Source organism: Equus asinus, chromosome 6 (genome assembly GCF_041296235.1).
Source record: "Equus asinus isolate D_3611 breed Donkey chromosome 6, EquAss-T2T_v2, whole genome shotgun sequence".
Lineage (NCBI taxonomy): Eukaryota > Metazoa > Chordata > Mammalia > Perissodactyla > Equidae > Equus > Equus asinus.
In genome coordinates this window covers 55197494-55214389 of record NC_091795.1, presented here as the reverse complement: position 1 = coordinate 55214389, position 16896 = coordinate 55197494, and the positions used below count along the sequence as shown (strand labels likewise).

At 37.5% G+C, this 16896-nt stretch overlaps 1 protein-coding gene across 7 annotated transcripts in view; it reads left to right on the top strand.

Annotated features, from left to right (window-relative positions):
- The window catches only part of CCDC85A (coiled-coil domain containing 85A), a 179814-nt gene that overhangs the window by 131507 nt on the left and 31411 nt on the right, over nt 1–16896 (top strand). For 6 of the 7 annotated variants that reach the window (XM_014843029.3, XM_014843030.3, XM_014843031.3 and 3 more), the window contains exon 3: nt 9128–9204. The exons of the other annotated variant lie outside the window; for it this stretch is intronic. In XM_014843029.3, the coding sequence (XP_014698515.3) occupies nt 9128–9204 (77 nt within the window). The remainder of the gene's footprint in view (nt 1–9127; nt 9205–16896) is intronic. 7 annotated transcript variants of the gene reach the window in all.

Here is a 16896-nt window from a genome sequence, read left to right as displayed (position 1 = left end):
ATTGAACAAAATTTTTGTGAATTCCCAATTGAGAAAAGCCAAATTAATGAGGCTTTGCTATATAATTTGACAAAATTATTTTTATTTTGCTGAAAAATATGACAGTAAAAAAGCAACTATATGTAGGCTTTTGAAAACATCTAAATAGACATAAAAAGTCAAAATAATTATCCTAAGAGGAAATAACATTTTTATAGATTTACTGTCTTTTGAAAACTTGTTTTTACAGATTTACCTCCTTGTGCATTTGTTGGCAATACCGACAAGGTGTACTTTCAAGGGGGCCACATACATTGAAGAAAATTGTTATGTTTATTAAAATGACTTCAATTTTTATCCTCTGGCATTGGGAAAAGGCAGTTATTTTCTCTGGGAAATGACAACAAAACAGCAGCAACATAATGGTGGAAAGTAAGACACATTTCCACCCTGAATAGCTGTAAAGATGGCACTAGTGCTAAACAGCTCCTTAGAGTTTGAAATATTTTCCATATAGTCCCCTGTCCTTTAGCCCAATTTGTGGCTACTTACCTAGTACCTTCTATGCAAAGCTGTTGCTTTCAAAGGGAATAGTAGAAGTGAAGGCAATTTTGGGACACAAAAAGTTCCACTGAGCCAGACTTCAGTTTAGATTGCTTGCTAGTGTGTTTTCTAGGTGGAAATCTGAGTGCCTTTTGAGTTAACTGCTTCAGGCTGTCCTGGGAGCACAAAACTTTGAGTAGCAGCCAGCACAGTTGGGAACAGAACAACGGGGACATTCGTTCGTTCATTCCTTCAACAATAAGCTGTTGAACACCTTCTAGCGTGTAGCACTGTGCTAGTTGTCGGGCAGCTCAGAAAAGAGCTGTCAGGCAAGGGCTTGCCCATGGAGCCTCCAGGTTAGAGAGAAAGAAATGGAAGCTGAAACAACGAGGTGCAAATTCCCAAGGAATAGGTACAGTGGATGCTAGCAAAAATGCAACAACGTGCCATTTTCTCCCGTTTTAATAACACTTTCATTTGGAAAGTGGAGAGACTTTAACAATGTATGGTAATTATTTTCTGGGTCAAAAGCTAGCACATAGACCCTGATAGGTTTTTTTAATTTCTTAATTTATATACAAATCATTGGATTTCAATATTCATTTGACTATTTACTCTTATAGAAAGTGATACAAGAAACAAAGTCTGGACTGTTTCAGAAAAATAGAGCACTTGCACAGCACTAGGAGAATAGCACTCATGACTTTTTCTTGTCAAAGCGTTCTTAGAAATGATGTAGTATTTCCAGGCTTCCTTCTAATTAAGATAACCAGGACAGCGCATTGCTCTCTTTTCTTTTCCTTCAAAATGACAGATTTTTCTCTTCACAAAGAAACATAGCCTGTTTTGATATGGACCACTGCCCACTGCCTTCCACAGGCTGCTCTCTGACGGCTCAGAACTGGACCCAACTGACACCTGCCGGGTGCCCCCACAAACGTGCTTGCTCCAGTGCCTTCTGTACACCCCTTGCAGGGAGGGGCTGGGAGGAGAATGTCCAGGTGAAGTTTAAATTCCTACCAGTGACTATTTCTAACCAAAAGGGAAGCTTATTAACTTAAGCAGATTTGCAGCTGAAGCGCACTTACATTATATTCTAAGATACTAGTGGTAGACATGGTCCATATTTTGCACATTCCCCACAACTGTTTTTCTGTCTCTTTCTCTTTTCTTTCTGTCTTCCCTGACTTCTACTCTCTCCCTTTCCTTTCCGCTTTCCCTCTCCCTCCAACACACACGCTCATTTTTTTGAGCCTGGTGAAAAGTACATTTCAAATTTTCTTATTGGTTAGATCTGACCTAATTTGCAAACCTCAAAGTTTCCATCCAAAGTTTGTTTCATGGAATGTTTTTCAAATGGCACAACAGAATTGATATTAGGCTCCATTTAAATACAAATCCTGTCTTGCCTGGAGTGACTGAAAAGTGTAGACCTATACTGTGAAATAATTTCCTTTCAGGGCTCGATCTACATAACTGGTTGGTTGACTCATTGAGTTTTTGTTGTGTCAAACACAACTCTAGGCACTTGGAGTGCGTCATTCAACACAACAGACAAAGATCCTGCCTTGTGGAGTTGACACTCTGATGGGAAGAGACAGATCTCATGCAATAAACATAACATATGGACAAGCAAATTTATACGGTAGAAGGTGGTAAGGTATTTTGAAGAAGTACAACAGGCTAAAGGAGATCAGGGGTACGGGTTGGAGGTCGGGGTAGGTTGTAGGATTAAATGAGGTGCACTCAGTGAGACTCATTGAAAAGCTGAGATTTGAGCCAAGACTTGTAGGAGGTGAGGAAGTTAGCCAGGCAACTGTCTAGGGGAAGAGCATTCCAGAAAGCAGGGACAACTAAAGCAAGAGCAGGGCTGGGGTGTTCAGGAACAGAAAGGAAGCTGCATGGCTGGAGCAGAAAGTGGGACAACATGAAGTTGGAGAGGTGCCAGGTGGCCAGATCATGTGGGACCCTGCTGGACTTTTTAAGGACTTTGGCTCTTCTGTGGCACAAAATGGTGAGCTACTACAGGGCTTTGAATAGAGAATGACGTGATTGGACTTAGCATTATGGAAAGAACACCCTGGCTGCTGTGGGTTTGAAATAGACTCTAAATGAAAATAGACCTGAGAGAGGAGGCAAGAAGAGAAGCAGGGACACATGTTAGAAGACAATTGTGAGGTTGGATTTTCAGGATATTTTGGTGGAAGAGTCAACAGAATTTCCCAATGGATGGGACGTGGGGTGTGTGAGAGAGTAGAGCCAAACATAATGCTAATAAGGCTTTTGTCACAAGGAAAGCCTCATAATCAAAGCCTAAAGTCTAGGTCTAAGTGTAAAGAGCTAAAAAGAGCACAAGGTTTTAAAAATTTAAGCAGTGGAGGAAGGTGACAAGACAGGCAGATCCCCGTCTCAAGCTGCTGTCACTTCTCCCTTCCTGACTAGATTCCAGAATCCAGTCTTCCCAGCCAGGTCACCTTTCCTTGTGCCTAGAATTCTACTCTCCAAGCTCTCTGCATAGTTGGCTTATTTGCGAGTCATAGTCCTCAGAGAGCTCTTTCCAGGTCTGCTCCCTAATAAAGCTATACTTCCCCACTCTCTCTATGCTGTACTCCGTTTTGTCTGTATCACACTTGTCGCCTTCGCAAAAGATTGTATTTGCTTTTCGCTGTCTGTCTTCCCCCTTGGAATGTGAGCTCCATGAACACATAGACCTTATTGCTCTTGCTTGCTGCTGTGTCCTCAGTATCTAGATCAGTGTCTGGCACACAGCAAATAATCATTATTGGGTGAAGAAGTCTTGAAATTGAAGTAAATTACAAGTACGTATTAAACCCTGCAAGGAACGCCAACAGTCCCTGTGTAGGGTTTAGGGGGAATATTTGCATGTAGCATATTTGGGCATGAAAAATAACGTAAGAAAGTAGGTGAAGGGAAATCACAAGACACTCAATGAGTTGAGAAGGAAAACTTGAAAGAGATTCATGGAGTGGGAAGAATTTTAAATTGTAGAATTATTGAACTTCAGAGTTAAAGGGATCAACCCAGTAGCACTTACAGATAGAAATCTTTGCAGCATCTCCTTGAGCTTTCTCCAAACACCTCTAATAAGCATGAAGCACATTATCATACAAAGCAGCATATTCCAATTTTTGGATATTCTAATTATTGGAAAGCTATTTCACATACCATGCATAGAAGAATGAGGAGTATTGGACTAGGCAGAGTGGAATGAGTATTTGACCAGGGGAAGGTGTGGGCAGGGACCCAGAGCTAAGAGAACTTGGGGCTGGTGACTAACAGTGAACAGGTTTCCATGGGAGAAATAGGATAGAAAATAGCTTTCATATTTCTTTCAGGTTGGCACAGAGAGAAGGGTCTGAGAAGACTGGAATTAGCTTTATAGGTAATGGACTCAAGCAAGACCTGACATCATTTTTTACTTAGCACAGTTAAAGCTCCCATTAAAAAAGAATTCTCTCTCTGCCAATAAAGCATTCTGAGTTAAATATCCAGGCTGATCTGAAAATGCAGATTCTAACAAGATTCTTTTTTAATAAGAAAAACATCAAATTATAGTGAGAAATGTAATCACTTATATTTCTGGAGCTAATATGAATTCTAAGTAGGAGGATGGCCTTTGCTTGCCTGAGGAAGAAAGAGAAACACTTTTAGTCAGAACAGCAAAAATCTTTTAAATATATAGTTCTGAAGTAATTTCCTTAGGAATATGTAAAAGCCTGTGGATGGTGGGATTAATTTGGAACTAATCCAAGCAGTGTCTTTAGAGCTTGGGATTTATTGAAGAGATTGCCTCCAGGTTATTCAACTTTTTCTGGCCGAGGGAGACTAACTCTTAGCCACAGGAAAGCTAACCCATAAAACCATCGCCATAATAGTCTTTTAAAAAGTTTTCCTCCTGTACACTCTTCCAAATGCTGTAATTTGTTTCAAAATGGACCAGATTTTATTTTCTGCCCTGAAATTTTGGAGACCAGACAACACTACGTCCGATCAAAACCTCTTAGAAGTTTGACAAACCTTAGACAGTTGCAACTACCAATGATAATCCTTTTATGTACAATAATCAGAGTAATTCATGAGTGATTTCAGGGATGAGTATTTCCCTGGGAGAAAAACATTGCTTTAGAGACTAAAGGGAGATAAGAGGGCTTAATATTTTGATCAGAGTATTTTCAAACTAGCAGAGGAAAAAGTTGAGCTACTTTATATGATTTAATGCATTTCAGGTAAATTGAAGTGAAATCAAGTCCAGGATATTGTCCAAGGAAAATATCGACCTGTCGTAAAGGTAAAAACCCATCCAGAATATCTAAAATCAAAAAGAAAAAAGAACTCAGAAGCTTGACATCGCTCAATGGTTAGAGATCCAAGATAGGAGTCACTGTGATGCCCAGCAATGACACAAAATCTTTTGAATATATTTGATTAGTCCCTAGTGTTAGAAGTCAAGCTCACTTCTTTCTGGGCTTTATTTATTTTCTCATCTGCCAAATGAGTCAGGAGATCTGGGGCAGGTTGGATTGGGAAGTCTCTAAGGTACATTCCAGTTCTAAAATTGGAGCTACTTAGAAGATGTGAAGTGAGTGGAGTTCTCATGACTATTTCTTACACTTATTTTATTGCGAGAGGTGCGGTGAACTTTTACATGTAGGTTCAAAGATAAGTGAGCTACGTGGAAAGAAATAGTTTCTGCTTCGAAAATATGCCAATGACTTACCCACAGAACATGTTGAGAATGTTGTTGGATTTTCACGTTGGTAGTGTTTGCTTAACCTTGCTTTTTTAATGTGAAGATGTCTGTAGAGTTTCCCAGTCTGGAAAGAGAAGTAAAATACCTTTTGGGGAGGGTAAGAGCAAATCACCATCAGTGCAGCTGTGATTTGATGTTGGCTTCTCAGATCTGTGACTGTGGGATGCAGCTTGACTTTTCCTCCTTCTGCTCCCTTACTCTTCCTTCATGTGATTGCTTTCCCTCTTCCCTGCTTACAACAGGATGATTCTTGACTGCTGGTCCTTGTCCATCCTGTAGCTCCACTCGCATCTCTCCGGCCTATCAAACCTGTGTTGATCCATTAAGCTCAAATTTCTCCTTCAGAAGAACTACAGCCAATATTGACCTTTCTGTACTCCTGTTTCATGTGCTTTAGCACTGAATTTCATATTACCTTATTGTTATCTTTACTTTTTCCCTCTCATCTCCCCCCAACTGGTTATACACCTCTTGCAGATAGGATCCTTCTTTAATATGTTGTATATCTGTGTAGAGTAGAGCAGAGTATTTGGCTCCATTTCAAGGGGCACCTTGATGCTCTTTTGGTGCCTCATTCTCGGAGGTCTGAAAGCCAAAATGACATTCTGAAATCTCAGTTTTAACAGCTGTCAGTCACTAGTAGAAAATGTAATGATCAGTTCAAATTATAGTACATTCCAATGCAGTTGTGTGTGTGTGCATGTGTCACCTTATAATAAAATAAAAAGAATGCCAGTTTTTGTGAGACATTCCTCTTAGGTCAATGCACAACCATACTCCACATTCCCTGGGTGTAATGGAAGCCCAGCTTATTTTATAGTTGGCACCACTCTGGAAGTCCCTTGAGTAAGGAAGAAAAAGGAAGAAGCAATGTGGTGAAGGGGTTGCAGACATGGCCAAATAGGCTCCAGCATACCAGGGCTTCTTTTACTTTCTTACAAGAAAATTTCATCAGCTTTTTTCTAATAATCAACTAGGACTGGGACGTGGATTGTGATGTGAATATTTTAAAAGTATGGAGTTTCTTATGCTTTATCCTTTTATGTTTTATTTTAAAATGTTTACGTATTTTCCTCTTCCGTTATCGATTATGTACTAGTAGTCAGGCTTGGCTAGCCTATGGTGCAATGACAAGCCTTAGTATTTCAAGGTTTAACAAATCAAATATTTATTTTCCTCTCATGTCACAGTTGAAGGATTGAGTGGTTTCTTCAATGGCTTTTCATATAGGAACTTGGGGACCCAGTGATGATCTTACCGTACATTCCAGAAAAATGTTTACCTACTCACTCCCGTTAAAGGATTATGCAGTCAGTTTCTTGATGAATAAAACAACCAACAGCATGGCTTCTCTTACTTATGCCTGCAGATGGGCTCTTCCTCCTGTCTCCCTCCCCTGCAGCCCCCCACCAGAGGGAGTTTTCTCATTTGTTGTATCCGTTCATTGTTAAGTAATAATTACAATAGAGACTGAGCCTGGAACAACAGGACCTTCTGGAACACAGCACATGGGCATGTAATCCTAAAACAATTTGTATTATGAGAAACATAAGACTTGCAATAACTGGTCTTCTCTTCATCCCAACCCTGGAACACTGGCTGATCCAAATCAGTGACACAATAAATATTTGTTGAATGGATAAACTCAAAACTCTCCTTAGCTTTGCCTTCACTATAAAGCTTATTTTTTCATTATTTTATCCATCTAAAAATATTCCCTACCTTTTCCTGTCCTAGCCCATATTTACAGTGAATGCTTGGAAACAAAGATTTGGTCTTCATGTAATGTAACTTGACATTAAAAATTGGAGTTGAGGAATGTTTTCCAAATTCAAGAATTTACACCCTTTTCTTTATACCGACATGACATAACTTTCGTAATATAAGTAGGAACTTAGTGAAACCATCAAATATGTAAGCTGCAAAGATCTAAAAGAGAAATTGATTAAAGTGACTGAAGATAGTTAATTAAAATCCATTCAGTGGCATTTTTCAAATGTCTCCTGAATCACTCTGTATAGAGTCATCTCAGCCACTTTAAGTATCACAGTCTTAGGGATGGTACAATATAGGGATGATAAAGATATAAATTGTGACCAAAAAAGAAAAAGAATTGTATTTACCAATGGTTTAAACAGAATATTTCTGAGCAGCTTTTCACTTAGATAGCCCTTATCAAGTGGTTGTTTTTCTAGAGTGGAGAGTGGGGCTTGCAAAACTGTGTAAATCAGGCAATCTACATTCACATCTTGATGATCTGCAAATCACTTATTCATTTGCTAGAGTAAAGCAGATTCATGAAATCAATATGTTTGTTATTCATTTATGCTGTGTACTTTTTTTCCCCATTTCGAAGAGTCCATAAAGCAAGTGCTTAACATTTCATTGAGCTAAAAAATGAGACTATATTTCTGGCAAATGTCTTCAGTTTCCTTTACCTTCTAGTTCTCGCTTGTGAGGAATGCTCAAGGCTAAGTCTTCTTCACTGATGTGAGGTCAGTGGATGGTTATATTAATGGCAGTGATGGGGACTTTCTGCAAACATTTGTGAAAACAAGCATGCTGTAAACTGGTCCGGGATGAGCTTTATTGTTACATTTGTGAATTAAGAACTGAGGCTGTTTATGTATTTTAAGAAAATGTTATTTTGTTGCTTTGGAGGTCATAAAAGTGAAATTGTTCATATAACCAATTTCCCTGCAAAAAGTGTAGAGTTTCCATGATGAATTTCAGATCAAGGTATTACTTTGCATCAATAGCCATCCTAACTTCAGATTGTTAAGGGCTCCAAATACTTACCTCTTAAATGCACTACTGTCTTGGTCTTGCCTCTTGCTCTTTTGCCTTTCTGAGGCTGAAGAACATGCACTGAGGAGGACCTGCTGCTTTAATATTAACTGTGGAAATATGCTCTGGAGCGATTCTACTGTCATGTACATTTCACTATATCTGAAATATATTTGTCTTTGGTTAATGAATGATTTACAACTATGTTGCTATATGATGTGCTTGAATATTTTTACTTTAATGAAGAAGAGTTACCATCAGATTGTTCCTCAGAATGAAACTCTACTTTCCCCTATGTGTGACCCCTTTCCTGACATAAAGTTATACGCTTCAGAGTTTCACTATGGAACAGACGCTAAGCATGATGCTGATTCTGAGCTTTCAGCATACACCTACCTGAGCTTGTGAAGATATGAAAACAAGAAGGAATTTCAAGTCTGCCCCTGGTTTACATGAAGATTTGGGGAAAACTTGGGTGTCTGTCACACTCAGCCAAAATCAAAGTCAAAATTCAGCCTAACTCTATTTATTTAGCCCTTTCATAGCAGTTCTCTGAATTATGGGCTTGATATCTGTAGATTTGAAGGCATGAAATATATATTGGGAAAATGAAGGGAGCTGGATATTTGAAGTATTTTTTTGTTTTTAATATGACCTTGTAATTTATTTTGGTTATAATTTTACCAAAAAAGTCTTTTGTGTGGAGCAAATCATTGAAAGCTCAAAATGCACAAAATAAGTAGAAAAAAAGAGAATAACTCTCTTCAAGTTCAACATGTCTGATGTTCTGAGGGCTGCATGGTAAGCAAAAGCCTGCAACAGCTCACCACCTGTACATGTCTCTGATTCTCCTTAACATTGTACAATTGTTCAAACTGCTTATAGTTTCAATGGCTTCTGTTACAGATTTTCTAGGAAGAAATCTTTTTTTTTCTTAAATAAAAACGTAGTCACTACCTGATTTGAATGAAAAGAGCCAGAAATATCCTGACAGTGCAGCAAACAAGACCTGTGTGTATAATGTGAGTTCTTTCTTTTTAATTTTAGAATCAACCTTGTCCTATGTTAGGCAGCTGGAGGCAAGAGTAAGACAGCTGGAGGAAGAAAATCGCATGCTGCCCCAGGTGGGTGACTTCCAGAAGCTCATAGCTAGTCAGTGTCCTTTGAGTTGTAGCATTTTATTTGGAATTTAAAGTCTTGATTACATTTTCTCCTTTAAATGATAGAAATCATTTTGTAAATAGCCATTCATCAATGCGGAGTATGATTACTTTCCATAATGACCATCATATCCAGATTCTTAAGTATGATACTAAAGGATGCAGATTCTTAAGTGTAGTACTAAAGGATGCAGATGTCTGAAATAAGAATGTAAAATAATGTTGAAAGGAAGAAGGGAAGAGAAAGAAAATGAAAAGAAGCAGGAAGAACTTTGATGGTACTACTCATATACATCCTGCATGTAGTTGGTGAATATAGAGAAGGGACTCCTATTTAAATGGAAAATTTGCTAATTTATGAGCTGGGGAAAGCTGTAGGTAGTTTGAAGATTTCATATTTTAATTAAATTAGTACTTTCTAAAATTCTTTGTGATATAATTGAACTCTTTCAGTGCAACAAAGCGATGACAGTATTTGACAGTTTTTACTTTGGGGCTTAATTTCTTTTCCCTGGTGAATGTAAAGTGGAACTTTTTCTGAGATTTAATGCTTTGCTGTATGTTTTACTTATAAAATGAGTTCCAAGGGCTGATATCTTGGTAAGAATGATGTTGGTTGAGGTGGTGATTCTTGGAAATGTTTTATTGAGGAGTTGAACAAATCTACTGATTCTAGGTTGGTTTTCTTTACAGACATGTAGACAGTAATATGTTTTAATATTTTATAAAAAGGAGTTTTCTAAGCATTTAGTCACTAGTGTTCTTTTCACATTCTAGTGATATTTCTAGTTCATAAGTGACTAAGGAAAAATTAAACCTCAAACAGCTAGTAAACAGTAGTTTAAATGAAAAGACAAAAACTGGCTGTAAGTCAGGAGAAGATATGTAAACATTAGTGCAAAGATGCTTTGGGAAGACGTTTTAGGTCTTTTTAATCTTGTTTTGTTTTTAAACTACTTTTGCTTGTTAACGATGATTTGGTCTGTCAGGTACGCATGTAAGAATGCCTTTCTCTTCTACTGGCCAACCATCTGGCTAGAAATCATGAGATTAAGTGGAATGAATCTATTTCTCTCCCTCTCATACTATACATATGTCAATACTCATGGTGACAGAAGGGCTTGTTTGCATCATGAAATAAAATACCGCTGGTAGAGTTTTTGTTTGCTCTTCTATACTTTTCATTTTTAAAATTTTCTTTGCCATTTTTCCTTTTATGTTGGATTCACTGTATGATTGTGCTCGGACCCTTGACTGAAAACATCTAACGTCTTTGTTCCAAGAAACCTAAAAAATATAATTAGTTTATTGTGAATGTTATGTATGGTTATATCATCTCTGAGGCAACTGGGAATGCAAATGAAGAAAAAGAGGAAAAGAGAGAGATTTCTTAGTTTCCCTGAGTGGGAATTGAATCCACCATTGAATCCACCACTGAAACGCTAGCCTGTATGCTACCATTGGAAAAGTCACAACAAATGTGAAAATGATTACAAGATAGGTTTTTAAAAATCTGTAAAATTGAGTGTTAGACGTCTTGAAGGGAAATCAGAAGAGTCCTCAACTATACTTGATGTGCCTGCAATATTTAAGTACATAGTAGTTGGGTAGTTAAGAGTGGAGAAGATTAAACAACTTTTCAAGTTAGTGTTCAATCATATGTTTTTAAATACATTGTTATTTTCTATCAAGAAGATTGTTTTTCTTCTCCACGAGAAAGGGCTAGGAAAGATCACGTTTTATTGAATCTAAGACGTTATTGATGTGGGATGTATATTATCATATGTACCGTTAAGAAAGAACAAAATGTCAATCTTACCATGTCAGATTCTTGCTGATTTCAGAGATGTTAAAATGGAAAAACAATGTTTTAGAATTAAACAACTTTTTATGTGTCCAGAGTACTTTAATCCAAAGAAAAGCCATTGTTTGAAATATGCTATTGGACATATGCAAAGAATACAATAGATCTGTCTCAGTTTAAAAGCAATATTTCTGTTAAATTTCTGTATTTGAGGGTGTTGGCTTCATATACAGCTAAGATAGATGTGATAGAACCACCAGTTGCAACTGCTTGTATAAACACAACTGAAATGAACATAGACAGTAGATGAGATCTAAGGATGGAAGACAATAGATGGATTTCAGAGCAGTGAGAATCATTTAAAGGGAGACCTTGTGGAAGACTGAGGCTTGGGCTGGATAACACAAAGGCATTGCAACTTATTCTTAGACGTTATGCATGCTATAAGAAACAGTTATGAGATTTCCCTGCAGAGGCTATTTTTGACTGCATGATGTTAGCTGATTTGCAAGGTCAATTCAATGCAACAAGCTGACATCCCTGCATAACGTAGTCTCAGTATCTGAACACTTGATTTTCAGTTGTTAGAGCTTGTTCATTGTACCTTAATTAGAAGATAGTCTTTTTTACTTTAAAGTTTATAATTCCAAATATATCAGATATCTTTCATTGCTGTAGCTAGGTCTTTTACTGATAGTTTAGTGTTTAGACTAGTATGTAAAGCATTTTCCTGGAAGGAGAAATCTCCTTAATGCTTATTTTTATTCTTTATATAACGTCGTGTATAATGAACAGAAAGTCACAACTTCACCCTAACAATACATGTTTAAAAATAAACCGATGAGTGTAATAAATGCTTGTGGATTTCTCTCTGGTTAGTTGCAAAGGCTTCCACTTCTTAGTAAATAAGAAGGTTCTCAGCTCTGACATTCTGTAGACCTAAGTGTAAATAAAGCTTGGGTCCAGACTTATACCCATGCAAAGTCACCGAGTCCTAGAATGAAGAGTTTTTTATTTGAGAAAAGATAGAAAAATACAGTGAAGATTGAGTTAGTTCCATCCAGTGGTGAAGAGGAACCCACAAGAAGCGTGGTTGAAATATCAGTGCAGACACCGTGGCATGTCATCACCCAGTAAGGCCAGAGCTCTTTGCTCTGCTGTGATCTCTACCATATCCTATAAAGATCACTGAGCTGTACTTTAAATCCAGTTTGTGAACACAATATTTCAAAGGCATCTTAAAGTAAGAACAGTCTCATTATTTTCAGAAAATGCAGTATTATTTTCTAGGTATTATTTGAAAAAAAAAGTGCCTTTTTATTTTGGTAGGAAGACAACATGAGATCAACCCTCTTAACAGATTTTTAAGTGTACAGTACAGTACTGTTATCTATAGGTATAATGTTCTACATTAGATCTCTAGAATGTATTGATCCTGCATAACTGAAATTTTATACTGTTGATTAGTAACTGCCCATCTTCCCCTTCCACCAGCCCCTGGAAACCACCATTCTATTCTTTGCTTTTATGAGTTTGACATTTTAGATACCTCATGTAAGTGGAATCATGTGGTATTTGTCCTGTTGTGACTGGCTCATTTCACTTGGCATAATGTTACTATGTGATCCAGCAAGCCCACTTTTGGATATTTACAAAAGAATGGAAATCAGGATCTCAAAGAAATATTAGCACTCCTATGTTCATTGCAGCATTATTCACAGTAGCGAAGATGTGGAAGCAGCCTAAGTGCCCGTCAACAGATGAATGGATAAAGAAAATGTGGTACATGCATACAATGGAATATTATTCAGCCTTAAAAAAAAAAAGCAATCCTGCAATATGTGACAACATGGATGAAACTTGAAAATGCTTTTATGAAAGTTGGCGCAAATGATCACTAAAGATCACCTGAATTTAGGATATACTTCCTTGAAAACAAACTAATGTGAACATTTTTTACAGATTACATTTAAAAATATTTCAAAGGATTGCATCTAAACTCTCATAATACACATGACACTAAAACTGCACAGACTGATTTTTCAGCTTCACTATGTGCATGTTTAATGTGATATGAACCCTAAATGAAGATTGTTACTTAAGTAAATGTAGCTGCTATCTATGAAATGTTTGTTACCTTTTAAATCCAATGAGATAGCGTCACCCACAATGACATAAGTAGGCATTTATAAATAAAAGACTCAATAGGGTGTAAAGTTGTGGTTGTAAGGAATGTTATATCGAATTTAAAAGGAGCATACCTATTTCATATACACATTTACACATAGACAAACTTTCTCTGGATAGAGTCATAGATTTTCAAAGCTGGACAGAACCTTACGTATCACATTGAGGACAACCTCTTTTAGTAAAGGCATATAAATGTTCACAGATTAGGGGTATAGTTCTGGTCGGGCAGCTAATTAAGGACACTCAGGCCAAGATGTAAGCCTGTTGAGTGTTCTTTCTAGCATATGCACAGTGCTTCCTTTAATCATTTCATACTATTAATGCAATTCAAGGTAATAAACTGCTAAATATGTTTTTCTTATTGTCAAATTCTTCTTTAAACTTAAAAATTAACATTGGATCTGTATAGCCATCTAAGATTTGTTAGATGTTTATTCTATTCCTGCTTTAAGGGAAATATTCAATTTTTCTTAAAGCCATAGTATCCATCATAAAAAAAAAAATGTGTTTTACAGAATCTTCTTCCCCTGGACACATTTCCAAAATAATTCAGAATCGTGAAGTTTTATTGTACAAGCACATATACCAATATCTGCATGAAAAATTGATACTTCACAGAATGTGGTCAGAGAGGGCCTTTGTCTTCAGAGTGAGTTAGAAGTAGGCAGGTAGGGGAACAGACAGTTACAGTAGTGGTTTTCAAAGTATGTACCCATAGAATTTGATATTTTAGCCCAAATTCAAAACACCTTGCTTAGATCTCCCTACTCATTCCTTGTCCTTTTCTTTATGGTCACAGGGATTTTCAGTCCAGACCTAACCCATATGTTTGTATGGTATGACTACAATGAAGTCTAACTATATACCTTAAAGTAGGTGATATAGAATACCTATCTGATGATTTTATTATAAATAAGACTGCCTTTTGAAGATATCAGTCCTTGGTCAGACATAACCATGAGGTAAAAACTATTACTTTTTAAAACTATCCTCACCTATTCTGTGTTGGGTTTGGATTTTGTGTCATGAAGAGAGCTAGAGACAAGAAACAAGCAGTTTGCTGCGATTCCAAAGTCATTTGTTAAAAGTCCTACCGGGGAATCTGTTCCCTTTCATCAATGCTCTGGCACAAACATCTGCTTGGAAAGCCTATACACCTTTGTGCCCCGGAGATCCTCTCCAATACAAACTGCCCACCTCCCGAGACCAACGTTTTAGAGCAATTTCCAGAATCAGTAAAGGTGCCGTGAACTGCCTAGTGTCATATGCCTGCCAGTGTGCTGTGGGTTCAGCGACTGTGTTTGAAAGGCATGGCAACTCGGATCACCGCTGAGTTGGGCCCCTTTCAGCAAGTGTTTCTATTTCTGTTGTGCTAGCACACACATCAGAGTCTAATTTTAGGAAAAGAAATGAAAAATCTCCCTCTCATATAATTTGGTTACAGTGTGGCCTCACAATGCAGCCTTTCAGTGCATTGGGAAAGAGGCAGAGCTAATTCCAGAGCATTTTCTGAACAAAGGAAAGGAACCTGTCACCATTGCCAGAAGTGCTGAGGGGAGTACACAGGAGCTAAAGAAATCAAGCTTCTCACTTCCATGGCAACACACCCCAGGTCCAGCATCACATCTCTGCAAAGCTCCCTCACCTGTGTGTGTATGCAGATTACCAGTATGCTGGGCAGAGATGGGAGGAGTCGCTCTGACATGGCCTGACACACACATTTCCCTCATGTGCTTTTCCTTTTTTGCTATGGAGATATTTATTGTTGTTGCTTTTTGCCTTTTCTCATTTTCTGATTTTATGTTTTACAAGTCATTTTTGTCTTATAGGGCCATAAATATATGGCTCTTCTAGGGTTGGAATTTCTCTGAAAAAAAATATATCAATAGCTATTGCACAAAAAAACAGGTACAGAGTAATGCTTTCCAGGATGTTTAAAGCAAGTGCAGGTATTCTTCAGTTGTTATTTGCATAGAAATTGCTATTCTGGCACTCCTGGGGAGTAAGTTGTGCAAAAAAATTTTTTTCATGGATAGCGACTCTAATGTTGCCCAACCTGAGTAGAATCTGGATGCAACTGATAGGAGAAACTAGTTAAATCCATTAAGGGTTGGTTGCTGCTGGAGTCGTATTTGAGAAAAAAAATGGACTCCGCCAGAAGAGTAGTACATGTGCATTACCATTTTCTCTAAATCACCATGATTTATATAATTGAAGAAAACAAAAAAGCTTTTATGTATAGTTCAATAGAGTTTTCAGAGGACAGATGGGAGCTACACAAGTGGTGTGGGTGTATTGGAATAAAAGAGGCAAATAGATATGGAAATAAATTTATGGGGAAAAAGTTGTGTTGGAGAACCTAAGTAAATGGAGACTAGATAAGGGAAAAGCTAAAGTCGGTCAGAGAAAATGTTGAAGAGAGTGAAATTCATAGGAAAAATATCTAAGACAACTCGGAGGCTCAAAGTAGGGGATTTATGACATTCTTCTGTGACCCATTCATGCTTGAGAGTTCTTGTTTGAGAATCTCTGTCTGATATGTAAGAAATCTTCATTCTAATGAGAGAAAATAGGTGAAATAAAAATGCAACAGAAAATATAGCTATGCTACTTATTAAACTTATTAATAGAATTATTGCATTTAAAAGGTTATTAGGAACTATGGTAACAATGATTCATATTTAACAGTGTTATCTTTTTGTATCTATACTTTCATATTAATAATTCTATCACTAGGGCATATTAAAAATTTTTTTATTTATAATTAGCCATAAAAATAGTAGCATTTTTGTTACCTATCCTTGGCAGAATTTGCCACAAAAAATTATAGGACTCTCTCAGTAAAAAGTGTTGCTGTGTAGTAACATCAATTAGAAGCATAGATATTTTAATGAGAAGCAATATAGAGGAATATTTGGCAAAAATCTGAGATGGAACTGTAAGAGAAATTAATGTTGCCTTGCAGAAATGGCTTTCTACTCTTTTCCCCTTTTTAATCCAAAATAAAGTCAAAAATCTTTAAAAAGTTAAAGATGAAACAGTCTTCCCTTTTCTTTTTCTTTTCTTTTCTTTTTTGTTGAGGAAGATTAGCCCTGAGCTAACTGCTGCCAATCCTCCTCTTTTTGCTGAGGAAGACTGGCCCTGAGCTAACATCCCTGCCCATCGTCCTCTACTTTATATGTGGGATGCCAACCACAGCATGGTTTTTGCCAAGCGGTAGCCATGTCTGCACCCAGGATCCGAACCGGCGAGCCCCAGGCTGCCGAGAAGCAGAATGTGCAAACTTAACTGCTGTGCCACCAGGCTGGCCCTCCCTTTTCTAATAGGGTAAGGAAACAGGCTCATGGAAAGTGATGGAAAATACTGTGTGGTGTTTGATTTGGAAATTAAATTAATTAAATGTAAATACTATTGGAATATGGATAGCAAAAAAAAAACCCCAGTAAATTAAAGGGCTGGCCCCATGGCGCAGTGGTTAAGTTTATGCTCTCCACTTCGGCAGCCGTGGTTAGCCAGTTCAGATCCTGGGTGCAGACCTATGCACCACTTATCAAGTCATGCTGTGGCAAGCATCCCACATATAAAATAGAGGAAGATGGGCATGGATGTTAGCTCAGGGCTAATCTTTCTTAGCAAAAAGGGGAAGATAGGCAGTGGATGTT